Source organism: Ascaphus truei, chromosome 21 (genome assembly GCF_040206685.1).
Source record: "Ascaphus truei isolate aAscTru1 chromosome 21, aAscTru1.hap1, whole genome shotgun sequence".
Classification (NCBI taxonomy): Eukaryota; Metazoa; Chordata; class Amphibia; order Anura; family Ascaphidae; genus Ascaphus; species Ascaphus truei.
In genome coordinates, this window is record NC_134503.1 from 8,822,792 (window position 1) to 8,847,881 (window position 25,090).

The window sequence follows — 25,090 nt, forward strand, 5'->3', positions numbered from 1 at the left end:
TAGGCACGGAATTAATCAGGGCATCTGCCGGCTGCACAAAAGCCTGGAGGGAGCAGGTGTGCATATTAATGAGGGACGGCAGCTGCTCTCTGTGACTGCCACCCAATGAACTTTGGGAGTAAGGTGGGGGGGGACCGGGGGGGACAGAATGGGCCTTGGGCTTCTGGGTGGCTGAATCGCATCTCTCACTCAGGGAATGCACCAGGACGGGTTTTAGAAGCCTTCTGCTCTTATGAGAGAGGCTATTGTTCCCGTCTCCCCGGTCTCGAAGGACCAGTGAAGGCATCTTGGCTGCGGACGGCTGAAGTGTGCATTCATGTGGAAAGTCCACCCTTGCTCATCGCCCCTTTCAGAACTTTACCAGTTGCGTGCAAGGAAAATGCCGCCAATTATCTCCTCCGCGTGTTCTGTAGCACATGTCAATGTGCCGTGCTGTCCCACCATTGGTTTGGTGTTAAATCCACAGCTCTGTACCTGCTGTTGTCAGCCCATAAAAGCTTTCAGGTACTTGTGTATTCTCCCCCTCTGACCCTATAGTCATATATAGGGGCTTACAGCACCTCTGAAACAGAAAGAGTAGACAAAAGAAGATGCACATGTACTTATTCCAAATCGGCCGAAGATCAGGTCGTCTTCGGCCTAAATTCCCTATTGACTTCAACAGGGAATTTTGTTGGAAAACGGCCACATACAGAATCAGCCTCGTAATTACCAGTTGGGAATGAGCATTTGATGTTTAAAGCGCCAAAACACAGCAAGAGCTTACAATCTAAAAAGGAAGGTCCCATACTGCATGTACGTGTCAGAAACCATGAAGCCACGTGTGGATTTCGACCGATTTGGGATGAAAAGAAAGAACAGTTTGCTTTGACCGAGCCACACAGTGAAATAGGGAGAGGTAACAAGAAACGGACATTTCGTTTTTAGATAGAACACTGAAAACCGTCACTGGCTGAGCTGTAAGGAAACTGGGAAACTTTAGCAAACACAGCATTTGATAACCTTATTTTTAAAGCTGGTCTTTCACGTGCCTGCTCGGCTTTCATGCCTTGTAATAGAACTCACTGGTTTGGGCGCAACAAGGTAAACAGTCTTCCAAGATCTGTGTGTCATATTTTCGGCTGAATGTTCCCGGAAGTTATTTCCAATTGCTATAGCCCTGCGGTGGCCAACTCCATTCCTCAAGGGGCTACCAACAGGTCAGATTTCCAGGATATCCCTGCTTCAGCACAGGTGGCTCAAATCAGTGCCTCAGTATTCAGCCAGTTGATGGCCCTTGAGGAATGGTCACCACCGCTATAGTTCTTTAAAACTAGACAAAAAGCAATAAAAAGGCGCCATTGCAGTCTCAAAATATTGTCTCTGTTGGTCCATCAAGAACTCCTGTGCTATAAAGAAATATTTATACAGATAATGTAAACTATTGTTAACCCTTTCAAAGGTAGCTTCCAAAAAGCAGGACCTTTGAGAACATAAAGTTCTAATACTGCTAGACCATTTACCCTGCCAAACCATGGACCGATTACCGGAGAAATACAGCTCTGTTATAACTCGATCAGATAAAATGGTTTCCATTCTGCAAATAGAGGGCATCTGTATTACTTTTCATGCCCCTTTGAGAAGCGCTTGGATGCTGGTGCGTAACTTGGCATGCCAGCTGCTTATGAAATAGCCCATTGTCTTTGATGTTCATTATCCAGTTGCCTTTGAGAGTGAAGAGATAAAAAGAAATATATCCTTCGTGCAGACTATGGCCCGGCAAGAAACCAACCCGTTCACTCGTGGGACAGATCAGCAAAGCAATGCACTGATATTCTACCAGCAGGTTTAGTCCCATATATGGGATATGGCTATAAGGCACCTTTTCTATATAGGACCTATCCACTGGGAAAAAAAAAAAGCAGAGTATGATTATCAATTCCATTGGAAACTACATAATAAACAGGAAAATCCTAAGATAGAATACATTTTGTATAATGTATCAACACAATCAAACAACATATTAAGTGTCTGGGAGATCAAAATGGCCGTCACCCCAGATTCCAAGGCAGACTGGAGGTAACTATGGTAACCTCATAGGCGAGAGGGAAAAAAACTAATTAATATAAAAAAGGAAATGCTCAGGAGGTAAGACACTAATCCTACAGTCCGTGTTTTAATAAGGAAGTGTTTTAATAAGGAAGGCTTCTTCAAGCGACGCATGGGTGCTGCCCGGCGAAGTCCTCTGTGAAATGTAGTGACATAGTCCAAAATGTCACATGGACATGCTATATATACACAGTCAGCAGAAACCTTGTGTGTTTAAGCGCCGCGCGGCCAGCGCTGGCGTACGCTACATTCTTTCCCTCTGACTTAAAATAGGCAGAATGAGGGGTCTCCGAAGCCAGAGGAGAGCAGAACTCCCTGCCATGCAAAAGGTGGCCAGCCAAGAAAAAGGAAGTACTAAAAAGGCATATTTAGGGACTCGTTCAAGATTTGTCCGACCAGCGGTGCGCAAAGTGAGGGGCGTGCCCCCCAGGGGTGACGCAGGATTTTTTTTGGGGGGGGGAGGGGGGCAGTTGCAGAAGCCCTGCGCTCTTCCCCCGAGGCATTTAAATTAAATGCCGGAGGATCGCGTGAGGCCTCTGCAACTCACTTAACCGGGGTTCAGACGCATTGCTGTGACGCGTCGCCATGGCAACACGGCCGTCAAATGTCACCGCGGTGTCATGCGAAGTGACGTCACACGGCCGTCTCCATGGCAACGGGGTCACGCAACCTCGCTGCGTCATTTGACGCCATCAAACCAGGTGAGGGGGACGCGAGGGGGGGGCAGATCCAAAAGTTTGCGCACCCCTGAGGAAGACAACCACTAGACCAGGGGTGGCCAACTGCAGTCCCCAAGGGTCACCAACCGGTCAGGTTTTCAGGATATCCCTGATTCAGCACAGGTGGCTCAATCAGTGACTCAGTTGTCAACGGCCACCTGTGCTGAAGCAGGGATACCCTGAAAACCTGACCTGATTGTGGCCCTTGAGGACTGGAGTTGGCCACCCCTGCAGTCGAGATTGGCAAAAGACCATTAATGAGAACGGCCATCAACTGTCCTATTACTGAGCAGATCACCAAAAGGTGCTGCAAGTTCCTGACGCCCGTGTTATTTTAATTATTTTAATTTCCCCTCCTACAAAAATGATATTTCAGCTTCCCAGAGGTGAAGCTAATCTCCATCTCAGGGGGGGGAAGGGGGTAGTGGCTGCACTCGTCACTGCCAAAAACGTGTCCCATTCACGCATTTAGTGGCAGATGTTTCCTCTGACCTCTCACCCCAAGCCAATTCAGAAGTTTGGCGATTTCCCCCATTCTGCGCGGAGCTGCCATCTGCCTCCTTAAAGAAAAAAGGCGACAATGAGCCCATAGGGAAAGCAGAAAACCTGAGCAAACACATAAAAACCTGTTACTAAGAATCTGGGCAGGTCACCTGCTTTTAACCCTTTGGCTGCTAGAGAGACCTGCAGAGAAAGGGGATGAAAGATGATATGGGGGAGAATTCTCTCTCAAGTCAGGAAGATAGAATTGGGGAGGCAGAGCAATATTATCGGCATCGCCGTCCTAATGCCTGATTGGGATCTCAAAGAGCCGCCATCTTTAAAATGCCAAAACATTACTTATTTATTTTAAAATGTAGAACATGCTTTCTGAAGACCCCAAACACAGTGATGATCAGGCGTGTCACCAGATGCAATGATGTTTCAATGCAGAAAAAGTTGGGGACTTCAGTCTATGACTCAAGATTTTTTCTTCTTCTTTACTCTAGGGCAGGGGTTGTGCAAACTTCCTGAGCTGCGGCCCCCCTGCCTGGCAGCCGGTGCGTTCGCGCCCCCCTCTCTCCAAGGACCCGGCGTCAAATGACGCCGCGGGTCATGTGACGTCATTTGATGCGCGTTGCCATGGCGACGTATCGCTGAAGAGCCAGCATAGAGCCGGTAAGGGAGTTAGAGGCCTCACGCCTCCCCCGACATTTAATTTAAATGCCTTGGGGAAGAGCGCAGGACCTCTGTAATCGCTGCGCCCCCCCCTGGAAATTCTTACGGGGAGGGCCAGTTTGCACACCCCTGCTCTAGGCAATCAAGTGGGATCAAATACTTTCTGGGCAAGCTCCTCACCCCTACAACATGCAGCACTTATCACCTGAGATCTGAGTCCAAAAGACTGTTCATGCTCCCAAGGTTCAGCAAAGTATCCGGCCGCTCCTCCTCTTACCGTGCACCCCACAACTGGAACAATCTACCGGAGACTCTCACGGTCGCCGCCAATCTAAGTTCTTTCAAAACTAAAGCCGTCTCACATTTTAATCTGGTCTGTAACTGTTACATACGCCTTTAATATATATTATCTTTAACTGTGCATACAATGTCTTGTATAAAATGTATAACCCTGCTCACTTAATGTAACTATGTATTTGTAACCATAACTCTGTGCCCAGGACATACAGGCACACCCCGGTTTAAGGAGACTCACTTTAAGTACACTCGCGAGTAAGTACATATCGCCCAATAGGAAAAGGGCAGCTCACGCATGCACCTGTCAGCACGTCCTGAACAGCAATACCGGCTCCCTACCTGTACCGAAGCTGTGCGCAAGCGGGGAGACTATAGAGCCTGTTACAAATGTGTTATTTACATCAGTTATGCACGTATATGATGATTGCAGTACAGTACATGCATCGATATGTGGGAAAAGGGTAGTGCTTCACTTTAAGTACACTTTCACTTTACATACATGCTTCGGTCCCATTGCGTACGTTAATGCGGGGTATGCCTGTACTTGAAAACGAAAGGTAACTCTCAATGTATTACTTCCTGGTAACACATTTTATACATCAATAAAAATAACCAATCAGCATCTTGTAATTTCAATCTCTATGTATTCCAATGTTCTTTTAAACGCACAGTCAAATAGGTCATTATCTTCAGATCACAAGAGGAATCACTAAAACTCACTTACGGGGGGAGGGGGGATGTTCTCCCTTTGTCTTATGTTATCTTTTAACGGTCACATTCACCCCCATTGGTTGTACTTTACCCTGTATCGACATTTTATAAAGCGTTGCATACACTGTTGGCATTATATAAACAAATTTACACATACAACTTGCTCATCTTGGCCACTGCTCACATCATGGTTTGCAGACATGGATGGAGAAGCCTTCATGCCAATGGCCTTTATACGCTACATTAAAAAGTAGCCCGTGGGAAAGGATCACTAAAAGTAAAGGGGTCATGACTTTAATTGATTCCCTGCCTTTGAAATTAAAATCAGCAATGCCCGTGGTGTAGCCAGAGCTTTTGGAATAGCTGTAAATGCTTCCAGGTGCTGGGAAGCGCCGGTACTGAAGTAGTGTGGTCGACATCGGGCAGAAGTGTAAAACTCACACCGCCGCCCCTCTCTCTGTTCAATGTCACAGTCGCTGGTCCTGGTGTCACTGAGAATTCCAGCGTTTGCCAAACTTCGGGTGTTTAATGACCCAAGCCCTTTGGTCTTACAACGGAACACAAGACTAACATTGGTTCCCCACCAGTCTATCTCCTAACAAAAAAATATATATAAAAGAACACGTTTGCTGCAAAAACTTAAGAATTGTCAACACTGCGAAAACGAATGCAGAAATGGCATTTACAACATATCGCCCATTCAGTTCAAACAAATTTTCATATCTCTAGGTTACAAAAGGATAAAGTAGGTGGAGCATACTATACATGTAAATTAAAAGTGCTTTGCATTTATGGTACATTTTAACGAGGTTGTCATTAAGTCATAATCTACTGCATTTTGTGGGTTGCCTGTATTTATTTAAACAATTTGTGCAAAGGGAAGTGTGTAGACATTGTGATTCACTGCACGTTGTCTTGAATCCAAGTAAACATTAAGGCCCATATTTACTAAATGGTCTTCTTTAAGAAGACCCCATATGGGACATTCAAGTCAATGGGCTGTAAGGTGTTTTCCAGCGCCAGATGGGGTCTTAGGAAAGAAGACTCATAGTAGATATAACTATATCTTTAGGTTCACAGGAGGTCCATATTAGCCGTCTGCATCTACAGGCCCTCATAAAACAAAGTTTATTTCTAAAGAGCTGAAGAAGAAGAAAAAACTGGACAAAGATCTAACATTTGGGTAAGTTAATATTCAAAGGCTTTTTTGTTGGCAGAACATCTGCCTTGTCTAACATGACTTGTTAATTATTTTTTAAAAGCCCTATATTTTTGTGCTTTACGTTTATGGAGGACTTGACAATTCCTCTGCGCCACATATTGTAGAATGGAATGTTGCACAGATGTGACAATGGCGCAACTGGAGCCCATGGAACAACTCTCATGACACCTGCCTCTAAAAACCACAACATCTTCTGCTCTTGTAGTAAGAAGCAGAAAGGCAGAATGTTCATTGGGTTAAACAGAACAGAAGGTAAGGGATAGTATTACGCTGAAACTTCACCTGCAGTTTTTAATGTGGTTTCAAGCATCTGTTCCAGTAATTTTAAACAAGTCGAATAGTTGCCTATTTAATAATGAGAACTGGTTCCCGGTACCCATGGGAAAGTGGGTAAAGAGAGAAGGTCAATTAGCCATAAACAGAAGAAAGAATAAAGCAATGATCCAGAACATTACAGCAAATCCTTATTATTATAACTTCTGATAAGAGCGCAAAAAAACCCTAGAAAAAAAAAAAACAGATTTCAATAAGTATTATATGCCAATGAAAGGTGATTGCCTTAGGCTAACAAATATTGAACAATGCATAAGGTCGCCAAGAGAAAACAATTTTTACATATCTCATTACATGCCTGTTTTGTACCTTAGTCTCCCGGCTCTGCTCAACACATGGTAAAAGGTCTTTAAGTTTGTTTATGAGGAGCAACTCCTCTTTGATAAAGTCAATGGTAGAGCAACCGTAAGAAGAAATCCTTATCAGTAAAATGTCTTCAAGAGGACCAAGTGCTTGAAGAAGTTGCCCTTCTGTGCATTCCAAAAAGATTATTTTAGCCTTTATCAAAAAGTGAACTTTAATTAACCTGTTTACTTGCAATGTAAATCTCCAGTCTTCAATAAGAGGCACTGCCAACCAGGCGCAGGAAGAGCTGAGATTATGAAGGACCTGCGTAAAAGGCATGTCCGTTTTATTCCAGTTTTGCAAAAGCCCCATCAGACTGAGCAACGAATATACTCCGATGCTGGTAGAACGCCACTATACAATATATACTTCCTTGATTTAACGGTCACCGTCCCTCACAGCCAGCTTTTGGAGATTAGAGATTGAAGAGCATATAAAGATATTCCACAGGCTCGCTCAGTCAGAGATGAGTGCCAGAAGAGTAGGGTCCTGCATGCTTAGGGAAACGTCGCAAGACTTATACGCACACTTTTAGGATCAGATCACTGAACGCGGACATTGCTTTGTACTCCCTGATCTTACAGAATAGGGAACTGCAGTTATATTACCATTTTGGAGCACAGTCCAATATGCGGCATGTTCCGCGAGTAATCTAATGCAAATGATCTACAATATTATAGGTCGGTTACATTAAAACTCTATAATGCTTTAAAAAACAAATCAACTGTGTGAGATCTGGCACAAAAATAACCTTGCTTACAATGCTGACTCCATGCCAAATAATATAAGCGACGGGTATATTCATGGTCTTATTAGGATGGTCACTGCAATGCAGCCTTCTATCAACACACTGTTCAGAACAAACAAAGTTGAAGTGCTCTGCTTCATCATTCATAACACACTTGTGATAGAGCTATCAGTACCAGTGTACAGGGACTAGCAGTCACAGCCCAAAAATGGTTTCATACGCTATCTACAAGGTCACCCAGGATGATAAACCATGGAACCTCTATCTCCAAGAAACCAAATGACCACTTAGTTTATTGTGATATGACCATAACATCACTTAAAATAACACAGAATGGGTGCACACAATTCCCAAATAAGGCATCCCATTAAAAAAAAAGGAACATTTACAGCTCACGATAACATAACTAGGCGAATAAGGGCGGGGAGCTGTGTTGGTCCTTTCTTCCATGTAGTAACAAAGCAGGGAGAGGGAGTAGGGGGTGTGATACCTTTTCTTGGACCAACAAGTAGTTGAGATGTTAGAAGCTTTCCAACCTCTCGGGGTCAGGGTTACCCGGTGAAGAACCCCGAGAGGTTGGAAAGCTTGTAACACCTCAACTACTTGTTGGTCCAATAAAAGTTATCATAACCCCTACTCCCTCTCCCTGCTTTGTTACTACAATAAAACTACTAATCAATGTTTAACATCAAGCAAGTAGTATTGCTTTCTGCAACTACCCTTCGACTGGTTTCTTTCCCTATTAATGTATCTAGTTTTGAGGACACAAAGTAGACGTAGTCACATTGATATATTGCTCCTTCACGCTTCTTAACCCCAGGAATCACGATTGATGAAAAAGGACATATTCAGTATCTGTACCAGCAGCCGTGCCAGCGTCAACCTGGTCCGATTGACTGATCACGGACAATAGAAGGGAATTTACACTTAAATTGTTAAGTCGCATTCTTTTCTCCCGCTCCCAAGAAACCCAGGGAGGACCAGCAATCAGAATGGCCTGTCTGTTACGTTGCCGTTAGACTATCAGGCTTGTAGAAACTTTTAGCCTATTGCAGACAGCGAGGCCTACAAAGACAGCGAGGCCTACAAAGACAGCGAGGCCTACAAAGACTGCGTCCAGGTTTCAGAGGAGCGGTGTCTCCCAAAATAAAAATGCATGGATGCAAAAAAATATTCTGAACCCTTTCATGCCTTATTTACATTTCTCACCAGGGTTCATATTTTACATTGATTACATTAAGCCATCATTTCCAAGGGAGCATGGCAGCCATTTTGTTTTTTTGTACCCCAAATTTCAGAAACATTTTAATCATATCTTGAGTGCTATAGAATAAAAAAAAAATGTAAAAAAAAAAAAAGAAGGCAGAGAACCAGTAGCGACACTTAAAAGGGTTGTCCCTGTTTAGATAAAGTTATATATTTGTTTTCTTCTTGGCAACCATTGAAAGACATTTTTTTCCCCTTTCTTCTGACAACCGCATGACATTGCAGCATCCCAAGACTGCCAAACTCGTCCCTGCGAAGAAAAGCAAATCTAGAGTTTGCTTCATGTGCTCATCTGCATATTCATACCCAGAAACCTTTGTGCCTGCAGTCAATTACACTGTGTGATATACGTGGCCTCCTAGAACAGAGGAACACTGGGGGGATTTCAGTCTGTGCAGAATTCTCACACAAAGTGAACACCAAGAAGAATTTCATGGGACGAGTTCAAGATCAAGACTCATATTTTAGATATGGTTACATTCATTTCCAAAAGATACAACCAGTGCTCTGTCTGTCTGAGGCAGTGAAAACTCAGCCTTACCTCCCCCTATAGGGTTTTATTTTGCACTTTAACGCCCCTTTGCAATGCCATAGTGTCAGTATTGACACTTGTAGCAGGAATGAACTGTTGCTTTCTTTAACTGTAAAGTGGTGGAGACGGGGGGGGGGGGGGTCTTAAAATGGCCACCGTTCCTATTTTGTAAACCCTGCTTTATAACGATGTAGATATACATCATAATTAAAGACATACTTTTTACTTGGGTAATATTTTACTTCAATCTCAAAGGAATGGCTGAGAATGGGGAATATTAGCATTGTAATATAGGACACGGTTGCCCCTCCCAGGGCATTACCGGTTTAATCTTTCACTGGAGTCATTGGTACAGAAGGGACAGATTTATGTTGTAGTGTTTTTGTAACACCTGTTGGAACACAGAGGTGTACAAAAGTGAAACATTAAACACTGCACTGCTCACTTTAAATTCATGAGGACTTTAATGGCCGCCTTCCATTAACACACAAACCATTTCCCTTACAAACTCGGGACTGCCTTAGGGTTTGCCGTAGTGGTAAAAGCACAAGGGGGGACAAGCCGTTACCAACTGCCCCCGGCCATAAAGACAGCCGACCTGTGTTTTTAATGTACGAGTTGTAGGAAAAGAAAGGAAGGGGATGCCAGGTATTTGTGTAGGAGCCATGAGAACCTGCTAGCTGGGGAAACACACCATTTCACTCCAGGAATGCCAGGCCATTAATTTCACGCGTTTGCTGACGCCTTACTGCACCTGCTGTGTACGCCACATACAGGAACACACTGAGAGCCACCTCTCGCTGGAACGTCACTCCGGACAGACTTCGCTCGGTCAATTATTAACCACAGGGCCAGATACCATGCGGGGTGATAACACACCATGCTGGAGACACAGCAATACATCCGCTACAACTACACTGTTTGGGGATGCGTAACCCTTGCGGTGCCAGGACAAAGCATTGCAGGGCATCTCCCTCCAACACTGCTAGAGTGAAGTTTGGCTCAGCGGTTAAGTCAAAGCCATCAGTGTCCGCAGCGCCAAAGGGGGTTAAGGACTTCCTCTTGTGCATGGTTAACCGGCTCTACCGTGGGGGGCCTGCGGCTGTGTCCTGTGCCGTGGTTCTCGCATTGGGTTGGACACAAGGGGAAGGAGGAGGAAAGATAGGCTTTGGGAACCAAAAATAAATTGGCTAAACAAAAAAACTCTCCTTACGAAGAATAAAAAACCACATGTAAAGTAACAATTAACCCGAAGTCAGATACTGAATGTACAGCTAGGAGGAACAGAACTAGCAAACGGATGAATAGGAACACTCCTTGCCAGGACTAAATAATTACAGAATCAATACACTTTTTTTGTAACTACTGGGGAACTGCACAGTGACGCGATCAGGATAGAAAATGGAAATCTGAAACCGACATCGTGCGCACACCCAGTATAATCACATTCTTGCCATGTATTGGAAAGTGCTACTACTAGTAGTAAGTGCTGCAGACAGTACAGTTTGCTCACTGGAGTATGTCCCGACTAAGGAAAGTAGAACAGATGACACGTCACAGCATTTGTCATTGTCCCGTCTGAAGGTCGTCTTTCAGACTTGTATTTGGAATAATATTAAGTATGCCATATTTTTAACCAAAGGCATTATAGTGGACGAAATGCACACACCTAAAACACTAATACCCATTACTAAATGGACGTACTACCTTTTCTATGGAAAGTCGAACCACGCATAGCAATATCTCCCCAGCAACTACTCTACAAATGCAGAGATGTTCCTCACTGTAAAAACCTTTTACAGTGTTTATTTCACTTGGCTTTCTAATTGGATTTGTGGGAAGGCAGACAGGACGCTTTGTGGGCAAACGGTTAAATGGCAGGTGAAATGGAGATGTAACCACTAGCCAGGATGGTGCATTTCATTCAGCACTGCTTGGCATCAAAGCTCCTGCAACTCTACTGCTATCAGGCCTGCAGCTTCTGGAAGACCTCAAATTCTGATTAGGGAAACATCAGAACTCTGAATGAGAAGGGGAACGGGGAACACAGAACCCCCCTCTGGAGACCTTGCAGTCTTTGTTTTCCATGATCTAAAGAAGACTTGGATTTTAACATTCAGGCTAGACATTTTATTGTGTAGAATGATTCAGCCGTGAACATATCCCCATATTATCCAAATCATAATACACTCCGCACAGCCAACTTATATTCTCATAACATGGGCGCAATTAAATGTCACTGGGCTTCCAGAAGAACCGGCTTCAAACACAGACAGGAATACAATATGCTAATTGCACTTTTACTTGCGGCTTCTAGAGATCCCTTTGGGAAAATCATTTACGCTTAAAATGACTAGGTTAGTTAGCATTACACAGTAAAACACAGTAAGGATTCATTTGAGAAACTAATTGAACTGCTCTGACATTCAAAGACACTTGGGACGGGATGACCATCTGCCTCCAGATTACTGGAGAAAGCCTCGTGGTTTGTGGCTGTTCTCCACATCTACAGTATATGGTTTATCTTCGTTCCACTGACATACTTTGATAGGAAGCGCACACAGCAGGGCGGGTTAGGATGAACCCGACGCTGCTCATTTGGATACAGCTGGTGGTCATCTTTGCTGCCGCTTCGTTCAAAACGACCAAGAAATAATGTTCGATTCTCGCGCAGCCAAAGTTCACCCAACCGAAAACTGCACAGCAGAAAGATGCGCTACCCCAACCACAGCCTTTCCGCGCTCCGACATGAAACATGGTTCTGTTATACCTAGAATTATCCAGATTTCAAGCAGTAGGTACTCAGAAGGCAGGAAGTTGGGGGGACAAGGGGGGTGGGGGGTGGAGAAAGAAGTCCTGAATACATTTTCTCTTGATTAAAATTGGGGCAAAATAATGTAGGAATGTATTCCTGGAATGATACCCCCTTTTCTTCCAGCGGGAAAAACGACTTGCACAAAAAACTGGATTTCCATTTACACTTGAGAAAACATTTAAGAAGTATCTCCATAAATTGTTTCATGCTGAGGAAGTTGAGTGACACTTGTTGCATGCTAATTCTAGGAACGGCTGAATTCTTGAGACTACAAACACAGAGAGAGCCCTGTGAAAAAGGATTCCCCTGCTTCCCTTTATTCTTTTCTATGGACAACTGTTGTAATGATTAGGTCAACATCCTAAGTGTCATATCCATATCTCTCTATATCCATCTCTCTCTCTCTATTAGATGCATATATTATTTATTATTACATAGAGACATATGTAAATGTGTCTTCAAATATTTAAAACCTGTTGATGTTCAGTTTTGATGGCAACAGTTAAATGAAACAGCTTTAACCCAACAGAGCTGGATGGAGCCCCCCGCCCCCAGCAATGAGAGGGTTAAGGAAAGGGGGAAAGGTTACAAGAAGAAAGGGGGTAATTTGGCATTCTGAGAAGCCGCACATGATTAGACACAGTGCGTTAATCTGCCTCCTTTAACAATAGAGGCCGAATTTCCACCGATCCCCAGCTGTCGTTCTTTCAATGAAGGAAAACAAGATTTACCGCGTCAAGCGTCGTCCGTGTGGCTTGCGTGTAAAAAAAAAAAAAAAAGTGCTGTGCATTCATTAGAGGCTCACAAAGAGGTTCTAGCCTTTGTATGCTCAATTGCTGGTGTGCCTGGGATAACCAGACATGGGTTTAGGGGTAGGGAGGGGAAGCAGGTTGTAAAAATATCTGGGTGATGTAAAAAAGAAGTTTCACTCAAGTGCATCTACTGTTATCATTTTGGCTGATCCATTTCTATTGGATCTTTTTCCAGTGTTCACAAGAAACACAATAGTGAATCAATTCAACTGATATCCTCGTCTCCCTCACTCAAAGTGTCGGGGAGTAATGCACGGAGGAGGATGCAAACAAGCCTAATGCAGACTTGTATTGTATTGTATTGTATTGTATGTCTTTATTTATATAGCGCCGTAAATGTACATAGCGCTTCACAGTAGTAATACATATCATATAAATAACAAATAATATAAATAACAGATCATGGGAATAAGTGCTTCAGACATACTGTAAAAGTAACATTAAGGAAGGAGTCCCTGCTCCGAGGAGCTTACAATCTAATTGGTAGGTAGGGAGAACGTACAGAGACAGTAGGAGGGAATTCTAGTAAGTGCGTCCGCAGGGGGCCAAGCTTTATGTATCATGTGTCCATGATTATCCAGTGCTATTCATATGCTTCTTTAAGCAGATGTGTCTTAAGGTGGGTCTTAAAGGTGGATAGCGAGGGGGCTAGTCGGGTATTGAGGGGAAGGGCATTCCAGAGGTGTGGGGCAGAAAGTTAGAAAGGACTTGGGATGTCCTTTATTTATTTGCAGGACAAAAATGGCAAAGAATTATATATTTATGTCATCTATGAAAGGTGTTTGAACAGCAGCTGGATAAAAGGAAAGCATAGGTGTATTTCTTGGACAAAATACCATTATGATACTAAGTACAATATAAGCATTAAACAGTGACTTTGTTTTTATATTGTAGAGTTATATCCAGTATGCAGTAGAACAGTGGGTGAATAAGGTAGTATCACCATATGAAAGATGATTGTAAGTTCATGTTCATGAAGGTATTCAATGGACAGGTATTCCCTGATAACAGGGCTAAGTGATTATAATCACAACCCCCCTGTTCCGTTGGGAGTGTCCCACTTCAATAAGGAACAAATAGGTACTCACAGTCTTTAGTGAAAATAAACTTGATAATCACCCACTTCCTGATGCTGGAAACAAATGGGTGCAACTGCTGAAGCAGAATCCAGGAGATGAAGAACAAAAGCCGCACACAGCAAAAATGAGGGAGATAGGCCCTTGATAAAGTACTTCGGCACGAAACGCGTTGGAGGTTTACCTCTGTGCATAGGTCTTGCCATTAAATCCTTTTTGCATCATTTGGACCCTACTCCCTCATTTTTGCTGTGCGCTGCTTTTCGTCTGCATTATCCCTGCTTCAGCACAGGTGGCTCAGTCATTTTGAATTCCACCTGTGCTGAAGCAGGGATAGCCTTACTACCTGGCCCGTTGGTGGCCCTTGAGCACCCAAGCATAGATTAAGAAATATGTCTGTCATTAAAGTGGTTTGTAGAAGATCCCCGATTATACAAGTTCCCACATTTAAAACCTGCACGGGGAGCAAGTCCCCTTCCCACGCTGGCTATATGTCACATCCCACCTTACAGCGTGCATATCCTCAAAACGCTGCTGGATTCGCCATCCCTTAATATTACGATACTCACTGGCAGACCCCTGTTCCGTTGGGGAAGATGTCACACTTTCCACCGTTCATGCACATTTCCGCAGGCTGTGTACATCGTAAACCTTTAAAATAAAATTAAAAAAAAAAGGGAGGAAGAAAAATGAGATTGGAGGGTAATACTTGGACTAAATAAAGGATCACCAAAAATAGGCTAGTTTTATTTTTACAACAATACCCACATTGACCACACTTCCTAACTGGTCGCCAACCACTGTGTCATGGTCCAGTCCTAGTTTGGGATTTTGATGGGCTACACACAGCTTTAAAACCTGAAAGATTTATCTTATGCGATTGGCCTAGAGCACGGGTGGCCAACTCTAGTCCTCAATGGCCACCAACAGGCTAGGTATGAGGGATATCCCTGCTTCAGCACAGGTGGCTCGGTCATTATGACTGAGATGCTGATCAAGCCACCTGTGCTGAAGCAGGGATAGCTTTAAAGCATGACCTTTTGGTGGTGGCCCTTGAGGACTGGTGTTAGCCAACCCTGGCCTAGAGCCTCAGCACAGCCTTCCTGGGTTCAGCTTACAAGGGAAGAAGGCTCTAGTGCCTTTGTGTAATTAAATGATTATATATATATATATATATATATATATATATATATATATACATATATATATATATATATATATATATATATATATATATATATACTAACCCTCAAATAAAAGTTTTAAAAATTGAAATTAAAAAAATGCATTTACAAGTAAACCAGTCCCAATACCAATTGGTGCAGCAGTTGAATGGTTAGGTTGACCTCTGACCTACAGGTTGCCCATCCCTGCCCCTTCATTAATATCACACTTGACATCTGCAAAGTTTACAGAAACCCTGGGTTACAATCACAAATCACCAGCAGGCTCTTGGGAATAAGGGAGTGGGGGGGGGGGGGAAGCTAAAATGTTACCCTTTGCCTGGACATTATCATGGCTGTTCGGGGCATGGGACGAATATCAGACATTTGTGATATGGTGACTGTGACATCATGAAGGAACTGCAGGAATGTGAAGAATAAGAGCTATAAGGCAAATATATATATATATATAGGATTACAGAAGTCACGTCAACATGGAAACTCCATACCGGCATGAGATGGCCCAAAAGGGGTGTACTGATGCACCCAGGAGGAAAATCGTTTATTCTACATCTTGTTGGCTTCAAGCATTAACATATCTCCACAATGAGACTATCCATTCAGATCAGAAAATCGCAGATTGGATTTATTTTCAATCTCATCTATTTTCTGCTGGTTTATATCTGGTTCATTCAAGTGCCACGAAGAACCTACTAAAATAGTTGTCCAGGTGCCTCAAAAACCAATGGATCCGTCGATTAGTTCGCCAGGTAGGAGCGGTTTAGAAGTGCCTGTAGTGTTGATCCATTCAATGTCACAAGGGACAGCAAAGAAGTTTTAAACCGGTCTGTAATTGTATCTTTTAATAATATTTTTGCTTCTTAGCATCCCATGAACAAGACCAATTCCCTGTTAAGCCATCTCTTAGACCTGCGGTGGGCAACTCCAGTCTTTGAGGGGCCCCAACAGGTCAGGTTATCAGGATATCCCTGCTTCAGCCCAGGTGGCTCAGTCCAAGACTGCAGGATATCCGGAAAACCTGACCTGTTGGGGGCCCTTGAGGACTGGAATTGCCCACCCCCCCGGCTTACACAAATCTAATAAAAGGTCCCCCCTTTATTCCGCTGTTGCATCTCTCTGAAACTTCCGTACTCAATCTTATGGGAAATGAAAGGAAGCAGTTTGGACAAACAGCCCAGACTGTCCCAAGGTGACCAGTCTGGGGGAATTGAGCAGCAAGCAAACAACCCACCGACCCCCCTTCCCAGGGCTACTCATGGGAAAACACAACAGCTGCAGAGCAGGGACTATTCTTGACTCTCAACAAAGAGAGAAATCAGAGCTGGCCATTGTGAAATGTTAGAGACACCTCCAGGCACAGTGCTTACTGTGGGGCAGGATTCCATCTCCACCACCCTTGTCACTTAATACCTGCAGCCTGGAGGTTTGGATTGATTTAATAATAACCCCCTACTATGTGAACACACTGCTGTCTGTGTCTCCCTCGTGGAAAGGGGTGGAAAGAAAGCCATGGCGAGGGGCATCATTTACCCCTCTAGTAAATGCTTTTGTAGACTCAAGCCAGGGTTTGTCTGTAAGAGTCTCTATAAGCACTCTTAAAAAATATTCAGCACTTTCTTGCCATTTTTAAAACCTCCATGAAAACTAATGTGCAATTAATTGATAGACAAAACCATGATTTTCTAAGAGCGGAGAAAATCGTCATTGTATGCATTATATATATATATATATATATATGTTGTACAGGGGCTGAAATATCTTCGTGGCTCTTAAAAAAGTATGTTCAAGGGGGGAATGCACCTCCAATTCTCCTAAACAACCATGTATTAAAAATATCATGTAGTCTTAAAAATGATAGATCTTTGTCAGGTCTGCCCCGGTGATTTGGAATGTCCTCCTCCATACCAACGGTATCATTAACATACAAGTGTTTTGCTATCAAGCCAGTTGCATCAGAAGCAGCAATAAGGTATTCATGTTTTTTTGGAGGGTCTCTGTTTTGCAAACAGAAGATTAGAAGGGTAGCATTCTTTATAATGCAACGAGGTTCATATTCAGCCAGGTTCTAAACCAGGGGTGGGCAACACCAGCCCTCAAGGGCCACCAACAGGTCAGGTTTTCAAGATATCCCTGCTTCAGCACAGGTGGCTCAATCAGACTGAGCCACCTGTGCTGAAGCAGGGATATCCTGAAAACCGGACCTGTTGCTAGGCCTTGAGGACTGGAGTTGCCCACCCCTGATCTAAACACACCTCTCTTAACCCCTCCACTGCCAGGGATACCCTGATCTCCTCTAGCCCATGAAACTAGACAGGGGGACGAACGCCTGCATAAACAGTCTCTCTCACGGTGACAACAGCCTGTCTCAGCCTTTTCCCCATGATGGTCACCATGACAGTGTGTGTCTATCCCTGAAACGGTTAAGGATGTGCGTTACCATTCTAATCCCTCCCACACCACCTTAATTAAGAGTGTAAGCTTTGAAGATGAAAACAGGAGCCTGTGTGATTAATCCAAAAAATATATATATTTAAAAAAATAATATATATATATATATCTATATATACAGTGTTCGACAAACCTATACATTTGCTCGCCCCGGGCGAGTGGATTTAACATCGTGGCGAGCTCCTATTGGCCCAAGCAGCACACGTTTGGTACTAGGTGGCGAGTAGATTTTTTTGTTCGGCGAGTAGATTTTTTGGTGATTTGTCGACCACTGTATATATATATTATAAAATCTGGCCCTGCTTTTATTTTTTTTCTTAAACCGCTCTATATTTTACGATCAAATTGCAGGAATCATTGCACCGATTCAGTCATTACATTGGTGCAGATAAGTGGTGCAAGTTGCGTGTATCATTGTTCTTCGCAAGTGTCCTCCTTTGCACACAGAGCTTTTAAATCGGGCTTCTCTTCCTGCAACTGAAGTCTGAAACAGTTCCCAGTTGTTGTAGCCATATAGATCTTGGAGAAGTACAAATGTGTTTCCCTGGACACCTTTTAGACTGGAGAGGATCACTATAAATGTCATCTTTGAAGAACTGCCATGTTCCCCGCGCCAAAAAGTTAATCGCAACGTGCAACCAATCTCTTTTTTAAAAATAGAAGTAACGTGGAGTGAAAATATCCTAGAAAGGAGCCGGATTCCCCTATAGCTATTCTAACACGCAACAATTATCATTTCGTAAAAATACAGGTAGTCCTCGCTATCCAACGTTTCACTTTACAACGAATGGCATATCCAACGCTTTACAATGCAACCCTACGGGACGTTTTTTCGACGCCGGAATGTGTTATCCAGCGATTAACATGGGACTCACTTTATAACGGTGTCACTATCCAACGCTACTTCCAGAACGGATTCCGTTGGCTAACCGAGGACTGTCTGTATATCAAATTCCCCCTTCTGACATAATCAAGACATAACATTGCTCTGTATTGCAGGTTCCGGTCAAGTTTAAGCAAAAATAAATAAATCCCTCACTGTATACCAACCCTCCCCCCCCAAAAAAAATGTTACCCCAAAGTAGACCCCTGATCTAGTGCAAATCTGCACTTCTCCTGGTCTGTGACGTAGCTGAGACACAGATCACCCGGAAGGCTGATCGTTGTTAACCCCTTCACTGCCAGAGAGCACTCTATGCATTGCAAAGCAAACTTTTTTTTGGGGGGGGGGTAAAGTGTTTGGAGAGTTTTTTTTAAAATAATAATATTAACCCGTCCACTGCCAGAGGGGCCTGCAACGCATTGCTCCCTCTGGCAGTGAACGAGTTGAAGAGGCTGAAACCACAAGTAGAAGTCAAGCAAATGCAGTGAAGGACCTGTCAGGGGGAAAAAAAGGGGGGGGCGGGACTTTTCAGGGTTCAGCCAAAACCAAGACCGTTCGGGGAAACCGCACATCACAGCAGTGGGGACTCATCTCCGCCACAAGCGCCTCTTACTATCAGGCACAGAGAAGCAGAACTGCAAGAGCACCCGCCTTCACATAGGGAGACAGCGCAGGAAACCTGACTGGGAGGGTGGGCGAGCCAGACACCGAAACCAGCCATGCCTTCTCCCTCTGGCTGCGACCGGCTGAAATGCCAGCACTCCCAATGCAGCGACACAAAAACTGGACATCCCGCCGCAGTGTCCTGGAACGGTGTTAGATTGACTGTTGTACAGTAGCAGATACCAGGGATTCTGGGTGGAATTCCGATACCACCCTGGAGCAAAGAGCTTGCAATCTAATGTTACCAGTAGGGGCTAGTGCACAGGCCAGATCTAACGGATGTCCCTGTTTCAGCACAGGTGGGTCAGTCATTGACTGAGCCACCTGTGCTGAAGCAGGGATATCCTGAAAACCTGACCTGTTGGTGGCCCTCGCATACTGGAGTTGCACCCCCCTCCCCCCCCCCCCCCCCCCCCCCGGCTAGTGTCTTAACCATCAGACTACTTCCCCTTCATACTAAAACAACTTTTACAACCCTATTGGTGCAAAGCACTAAGAGGCACTTTGACACTCTCCCCCCTCCACTAGGATACACTGAAGGTCAAGAAATACAGTAAGGGCTCACTTGCTCTAGTCAATGCGTTGCCAAGGCGCTCTGGTAGCGAAAGGGTTAAAAGATATCAGTGACCCTCTCTTGGGTAGATACTCTTCCCCCCCCCTCCAAGAATAATGAGATTTACTGTTCAAGTAAATAAAGCATTTTGCTGTTTAAACAAACAAAAAAAAAGCAGAGACAATATTTAGTGCACACCCCCCTGAGCAGTTTACAAGAGTCTTGTTCCCCTTTCCTTGTCCCAGCCAGAAGATCACAAGGAGACTGCCGTTTTCAAATAAAACAAGGATTTCAAATGGATGGCTCTTTTAGCCTGGCAGAGATGCACCAAGGTAACCTATTGGGCTGTTACATGGCTTAAAAATATATTCTGTAACCAGTGTAAAAAGATCACACACAACACACAAGCAACAGATAGTTCTGACTTCAAAAAAAAGCACGTCCCTCCCCTAGAGAAGGAGGGAGAAGGAGACAGCAGCTCAGCAAGTAACCACAATGATGCAGTGAATCTCTTACCAAACTCATGGAGTTTCCACTGTATCTAGATCTCTGAAACATCAGAATCCAGGGCTACAGAACTGCCTTAATAATGACGGATACACGATTTGCTAAGCATTTAGGATTAGGGGAACTTTGGTTTACTTTTATTTAAAAAAAAATTTAAAAAAAGGGACATTCAAACCAAACTCAGGACACCTCAATGTTTCATCTTTTTGGTAGCTGAGAAGTTCCCAACTACCTCACACAGTTTCTGTATTGTATGTATCCCATCTCTATTAACCCCTTGAGTGCCAGAGTGTCCGTGACTTCCCCATCAAATCCACCAGCGCATACGTATTCTACCTCTCCCCCCCCCCCTTATTGATTCCCCCAAGCAACAATCTGACGTGTTTAATAGTGACATTATGGTGGGAGATATTAATATGTAGGTGGTCATTTATGTTACAGGTAGCTTCTCACCTATAAAGGACAACGTGCTCTGCAGATCGGGGGGTGATCATTAGCAGCAGCAACAGTCACCAGTGTGATGTATATAATTTCAGTTAAAATTACATTAAGTGGTGTGCAGATATCAGATATTTATTTATATATATATATATATATATATATATATATATATATATATATATATATTGTGCGTGTGTAACACCCTCTGCTGTGCACGCATAGGGATGATGGACAGGTGAGGATAGCAATAATAAATAAAAGGCACCCAAAATTACACCAACATATTTTTTTTTTTTTTAAGTAAATATTTATTTTTCAAAAATCAACGTTTCGGTCTTACACTGACACCTTCATCAGGACACTGACACCTTCATCGGGATAGAATAAGCCCTTTACCCATCACTGCCATGGTCTGTCCATTGAGCAGTATACACGAGCTCTATTTTTGGAGTGTGCCAGCCTGCCAGGAGATATATGTATGTATGTATGTGTGTGTATATATATTTATATATTATTCTGAGATGACAGCAGACATACCTCGTGTTGGGACAGCCAGTGACCACAGCAACAAAACTGCTAACACAACCCGACGCATCCCTCCAGCTCTCTGAGCGCAGTCACCCGGGGATCGGCTGCACTAAAGTAACATAGGTCCCGTGGGTGTGAAATCCCAGCAGCAAAACACAGCAAAAAAAAAAGTGTACAGATATCCTTTAACGCGGTGGCGGTGGGTGTGAGTGGTAGCTGAACCAATGCGGTGTATAAAGTCCCCCCCAGGAGACGCCTGAGCTGTGCGGTGGGACAGTGGAATCCTCAGAGCGCTGGTTACAATGTATCTCTCCTCGGGTTCTACTCAGTGCGAATAGTAGAATGTTCACAGCTCACGCAGCTCTCGGGACATGCTGGGACTGTCATGCTATAGGGTATCCCTCCGCCACAGGTGCCCCCACCCTCCCCCTCCCCTTTCCACAACCCCGTCTCCCCACACCACCTCTCTCACTTGCTGATATTAAATGTAAATTTTTTGGGGGGGGGGGCTGGAAATTGTTGTTTTTTATTTTTGTTCACCAATGCGTTCGACTTCGCCAAGGGACTACTTTTCTGCAAACTTCAAGGCTTTTGAAAAGTTTTGTGGCGGAGGGATCGCCTGCTGCCTTTATTTGCATGTGAATGGAGGAGTGTGGAGCGCAGTCGCCAGTCAGGCAGTGGGGTGGCGGCGGTGGCAGCAGCGTGTGCTCCCTGGGGCATTTTTGGTGGCTTTTGTCTTATGGCTTTTTTTTTTTTAAAGAAAGAAGCGAAGGGGGAAGGGAGGGAACTTAAAGCAACAATAAGGAGCTTTTCACATGTTCACTTCAAACTGTCTGGGTTCTCAGCGTGTGGAATCTATTAGGAAACGTGCCTGAAAATCTACAGAGGATTGCAAGTGACACCTCATGGCAAATGTCCCCATAACCATTAGGATCGAGGCCGGGTTGGCACCTCAATACAAACCCTACGATGCTTCAAATGTCCTAGTACAGTGATTTTCAACAGGGGTTCATAGGAACCCCTGGGTTCCCCGGGAATCCCTAAAGAGTTCCCTGTAATTTTCCGGTCAATCAAAAATTGTACCAAATATATAAAAAATGACAATGCATCTAATGTCAGACATGGTATTAGACAGGGTTGGGGTTCCTTGCAATGCATCTAATGTCAGACGCGCTATTAGAGGGGGTTGGGGTTCCTTACAATGCATCTGATCTCAGACGCGCTATTAGAGAGGGTTGGGGTTCCTTATAATGCTTCTGATCTCAGACACACTATTAGAGAGGGTTGGGGTTCCTTACAATGCATCTGATCTCAGACGCGCTATTGGAGACGGTTGGGGGTTCCTCAGAATTTCATAATATAATTATAGGGTTCCTTAACCAAAAAAAGGTTAAAAATCACTGTCTTAGTATTTAGATAAAGCAGAAGTTTGCATTGCTGATGGATACACACTGACACCATTTCTTTCTTTGTTTTTTTTAAATGGGAATTAATGCCTATAAAATAGCTAAACAGTCTATTTACTGTTATCAGAGAGGGTTGGGGTTCCTTGCAAAGCATCTAATCTTAGACGCGCTATTAGAGGGGGTTGTGGCTCCTTACAATGCATCTGCTCAGACACGCTGTTAGAGAGGGTTGGGGTTCCTTACAATGCAGCGAGTCCAAAATAAATCAAATAAAAAAAATGAAAGTGGCACTGTATATGTGTAAACGGTAAATCTAGAAATAATGTTACTCTAGGTTTCTAAATCTGGTAGTAGGTGCCCTTAGTACTTCATACTTAGATCACTGCCCATATCTGTTGCTGTTTCCGCAGAGATTGCATGAAAAATATGAGGGAAATCGATGGAGTGTCGCAAACTGGACCGGTGCAAATTGCGTGATTGTGTCAATGTATCGAAGGGCGTTGCTCCACTTGGCATATTAGTGTTTAGGGGAGGAAATAGAAAAGGAGAGAGTCGGAACAATATTATAATGAGATAGATTAAACGTTGCCTCTATAACTGGTGCAGTTTTCCTCTTGTTGCGTCAAATAAATCTGCCAGTTGTAGGTGGCGTTGTCCTCTGCTCCAAAGAGAACAAGCTCGTCACCCCTACCACATGCAGCACTTATCTGAGATCTGACTCCAAAAGACTGTTCATGGTCCCAAGGCTCAACAAAGTATCCGGCGTCTCCTCCTTCTCTTACCGTGCACCCCAAAACTCTCACATCCACCACCAGTTTAAGTTCTTTCAAAACCAAAGCTGTCTCACATTTTAATCCGGTCTATAACTTACATACGCCCATAATATATATTATCTTTAAGTATGCATGCAATGTCTTGTATGTAATGTATACCCTGTTCACTTATGTAACTATTTGTAACCATGTATTATTTGTCATTTTAACGCCTATGCCCAGGACAAACTTGAAAACGAGGTAACTCAATGTATTACTTCCTGGTAACACATTTTATAAATAAATAAATAATAAAAGAGAGGCGTTAAATGCAAGAAGCAAGATTTGAACGATTCATACGTTTGTCTGCTCACAATTGAACGCAGATGCTCTCAGTTTGGTCCAAATTGCACCATTTGGGATACATATCTTTCAAATGGGTTTTCAAGGTAAAACACCAAGCCCAAAATAGCCAAAGGGCAGAGGGAGAAAAAAATCAACAATACAGAACGGTTTTGCTCACAAAGGTGTTTATAACAACTTGCCTCAATGACATTAAAGGCACTGAAAGCGTTAACATGGTTAGGTTCTTCAGACCTAGAGAGTTAACAGTTCACAGTAGGGGCTCCCTTGCTTTTCTCCTTTATGGTGTAATCACTGCCTACTGGACATCCAACACCATAGTGTGTGGTTAGGTTTGTGTCAATGATTGGAGGTTGAACCTGTCTGCAACCCCCATCACAGAATATTTATGTGAGGCCAGAAGGTTTTGCTTTCTTTATACTCCTTTTAGCATCACCAGAGCCACTGTGAGGCTATACAACACCAGTGTCCTGACAGTGACCCGCCAGCAATCACAGGACTTCACTGTTATAACATAGTCTCTCAAATATTTGAAATGACCATACTATTATATTTTGTATGATACCCCAGGGGAACTGTGGACAACATCCCTATTTTTGTTTTCTATACCTACATCCATCTCAGATGGCAAAAATCCACATTAGCTTTTGACGTGGGGAAGCGGTCACTATTGGTTACTCAAACGCAAAGCTACCAATACTGCTTAGTAAATGAAAAATATTAAAGGTGGTAATTACACACTGAAATGTCATACACCTATTACAATAAGGTTGCGACCTACAAAAATCAATGATAAAGAATTGTTAGTTTAAAAGGTCTCAACCGAAAACACTGTATAAAATATTATTTTGGACATGGGAGAGAGGAGAGAGCAGTTGCAGGACTTCTGGTGAATGAGAGTATTGAACATTACATATATCACTACGTTATCCAGGAGCGGATTTCCCATAGGGCTGAGAAGGCTATAGTGGCAATTTTTGGGGGAGGATATTTGTTTGTGTGTGTCTCACCTTTTCTGTAGCAGGCCCCCTCCTGCAATGACGTCATATGACGCTATGGCGTCTGTTGCCGTGACGTCGTACGCTGGGCAGGAGGGCAACCCCCCCCCCCCCCCCAGCTTACAGGCGGCAAAACGCTGAATCCACCACTGACTACAGTATATCACAAAAACAACAATAACTCTTTAAAAAGCACATCACCTCTTGGACTGTAAATACATAACAAAGACCCCCGACGTCTC

The 25,090-nt window shown here is 43.7% G+C and overlaps 1 protein-coding gene across 2 annotated transcripts in view; it reads right to left on the reverse strand.

The window, feature by feature from the left end:
* The window catches only part of NOTCH1 (notch receptor 1), a 60,890-nt gene extending 39,193 nt beyond the window's left edge, over positions 1-21,697 (reverse strand). Inside the window, exons 1-2 of one of the 2 annotated variants that reach the window (XM_075578901.1) lie at positions 21,339-21,697; positions 14,692-14,773 (exon numbers count right to left, since the gene is read on the reverse strand). In XM_075578901.1, the coding sequence (XP_075435016.1) occupies positions 14,692-14,773; positions 21,339-21,396 (140 nt within the window). In that variant the 5' untranslated portion in view covers positions 21,397-21,697. Of the gene's footprint in view, positions 1-14,627; positions 14,657-14,691; positions 14,774-21,338 lie in introns of those variants that run through there. The other variant, XM_075578902.1, reaches the window with a different exon arrangement.
* Positions 21,698-25,090: the final 3,393 nt, after the last annotated feature.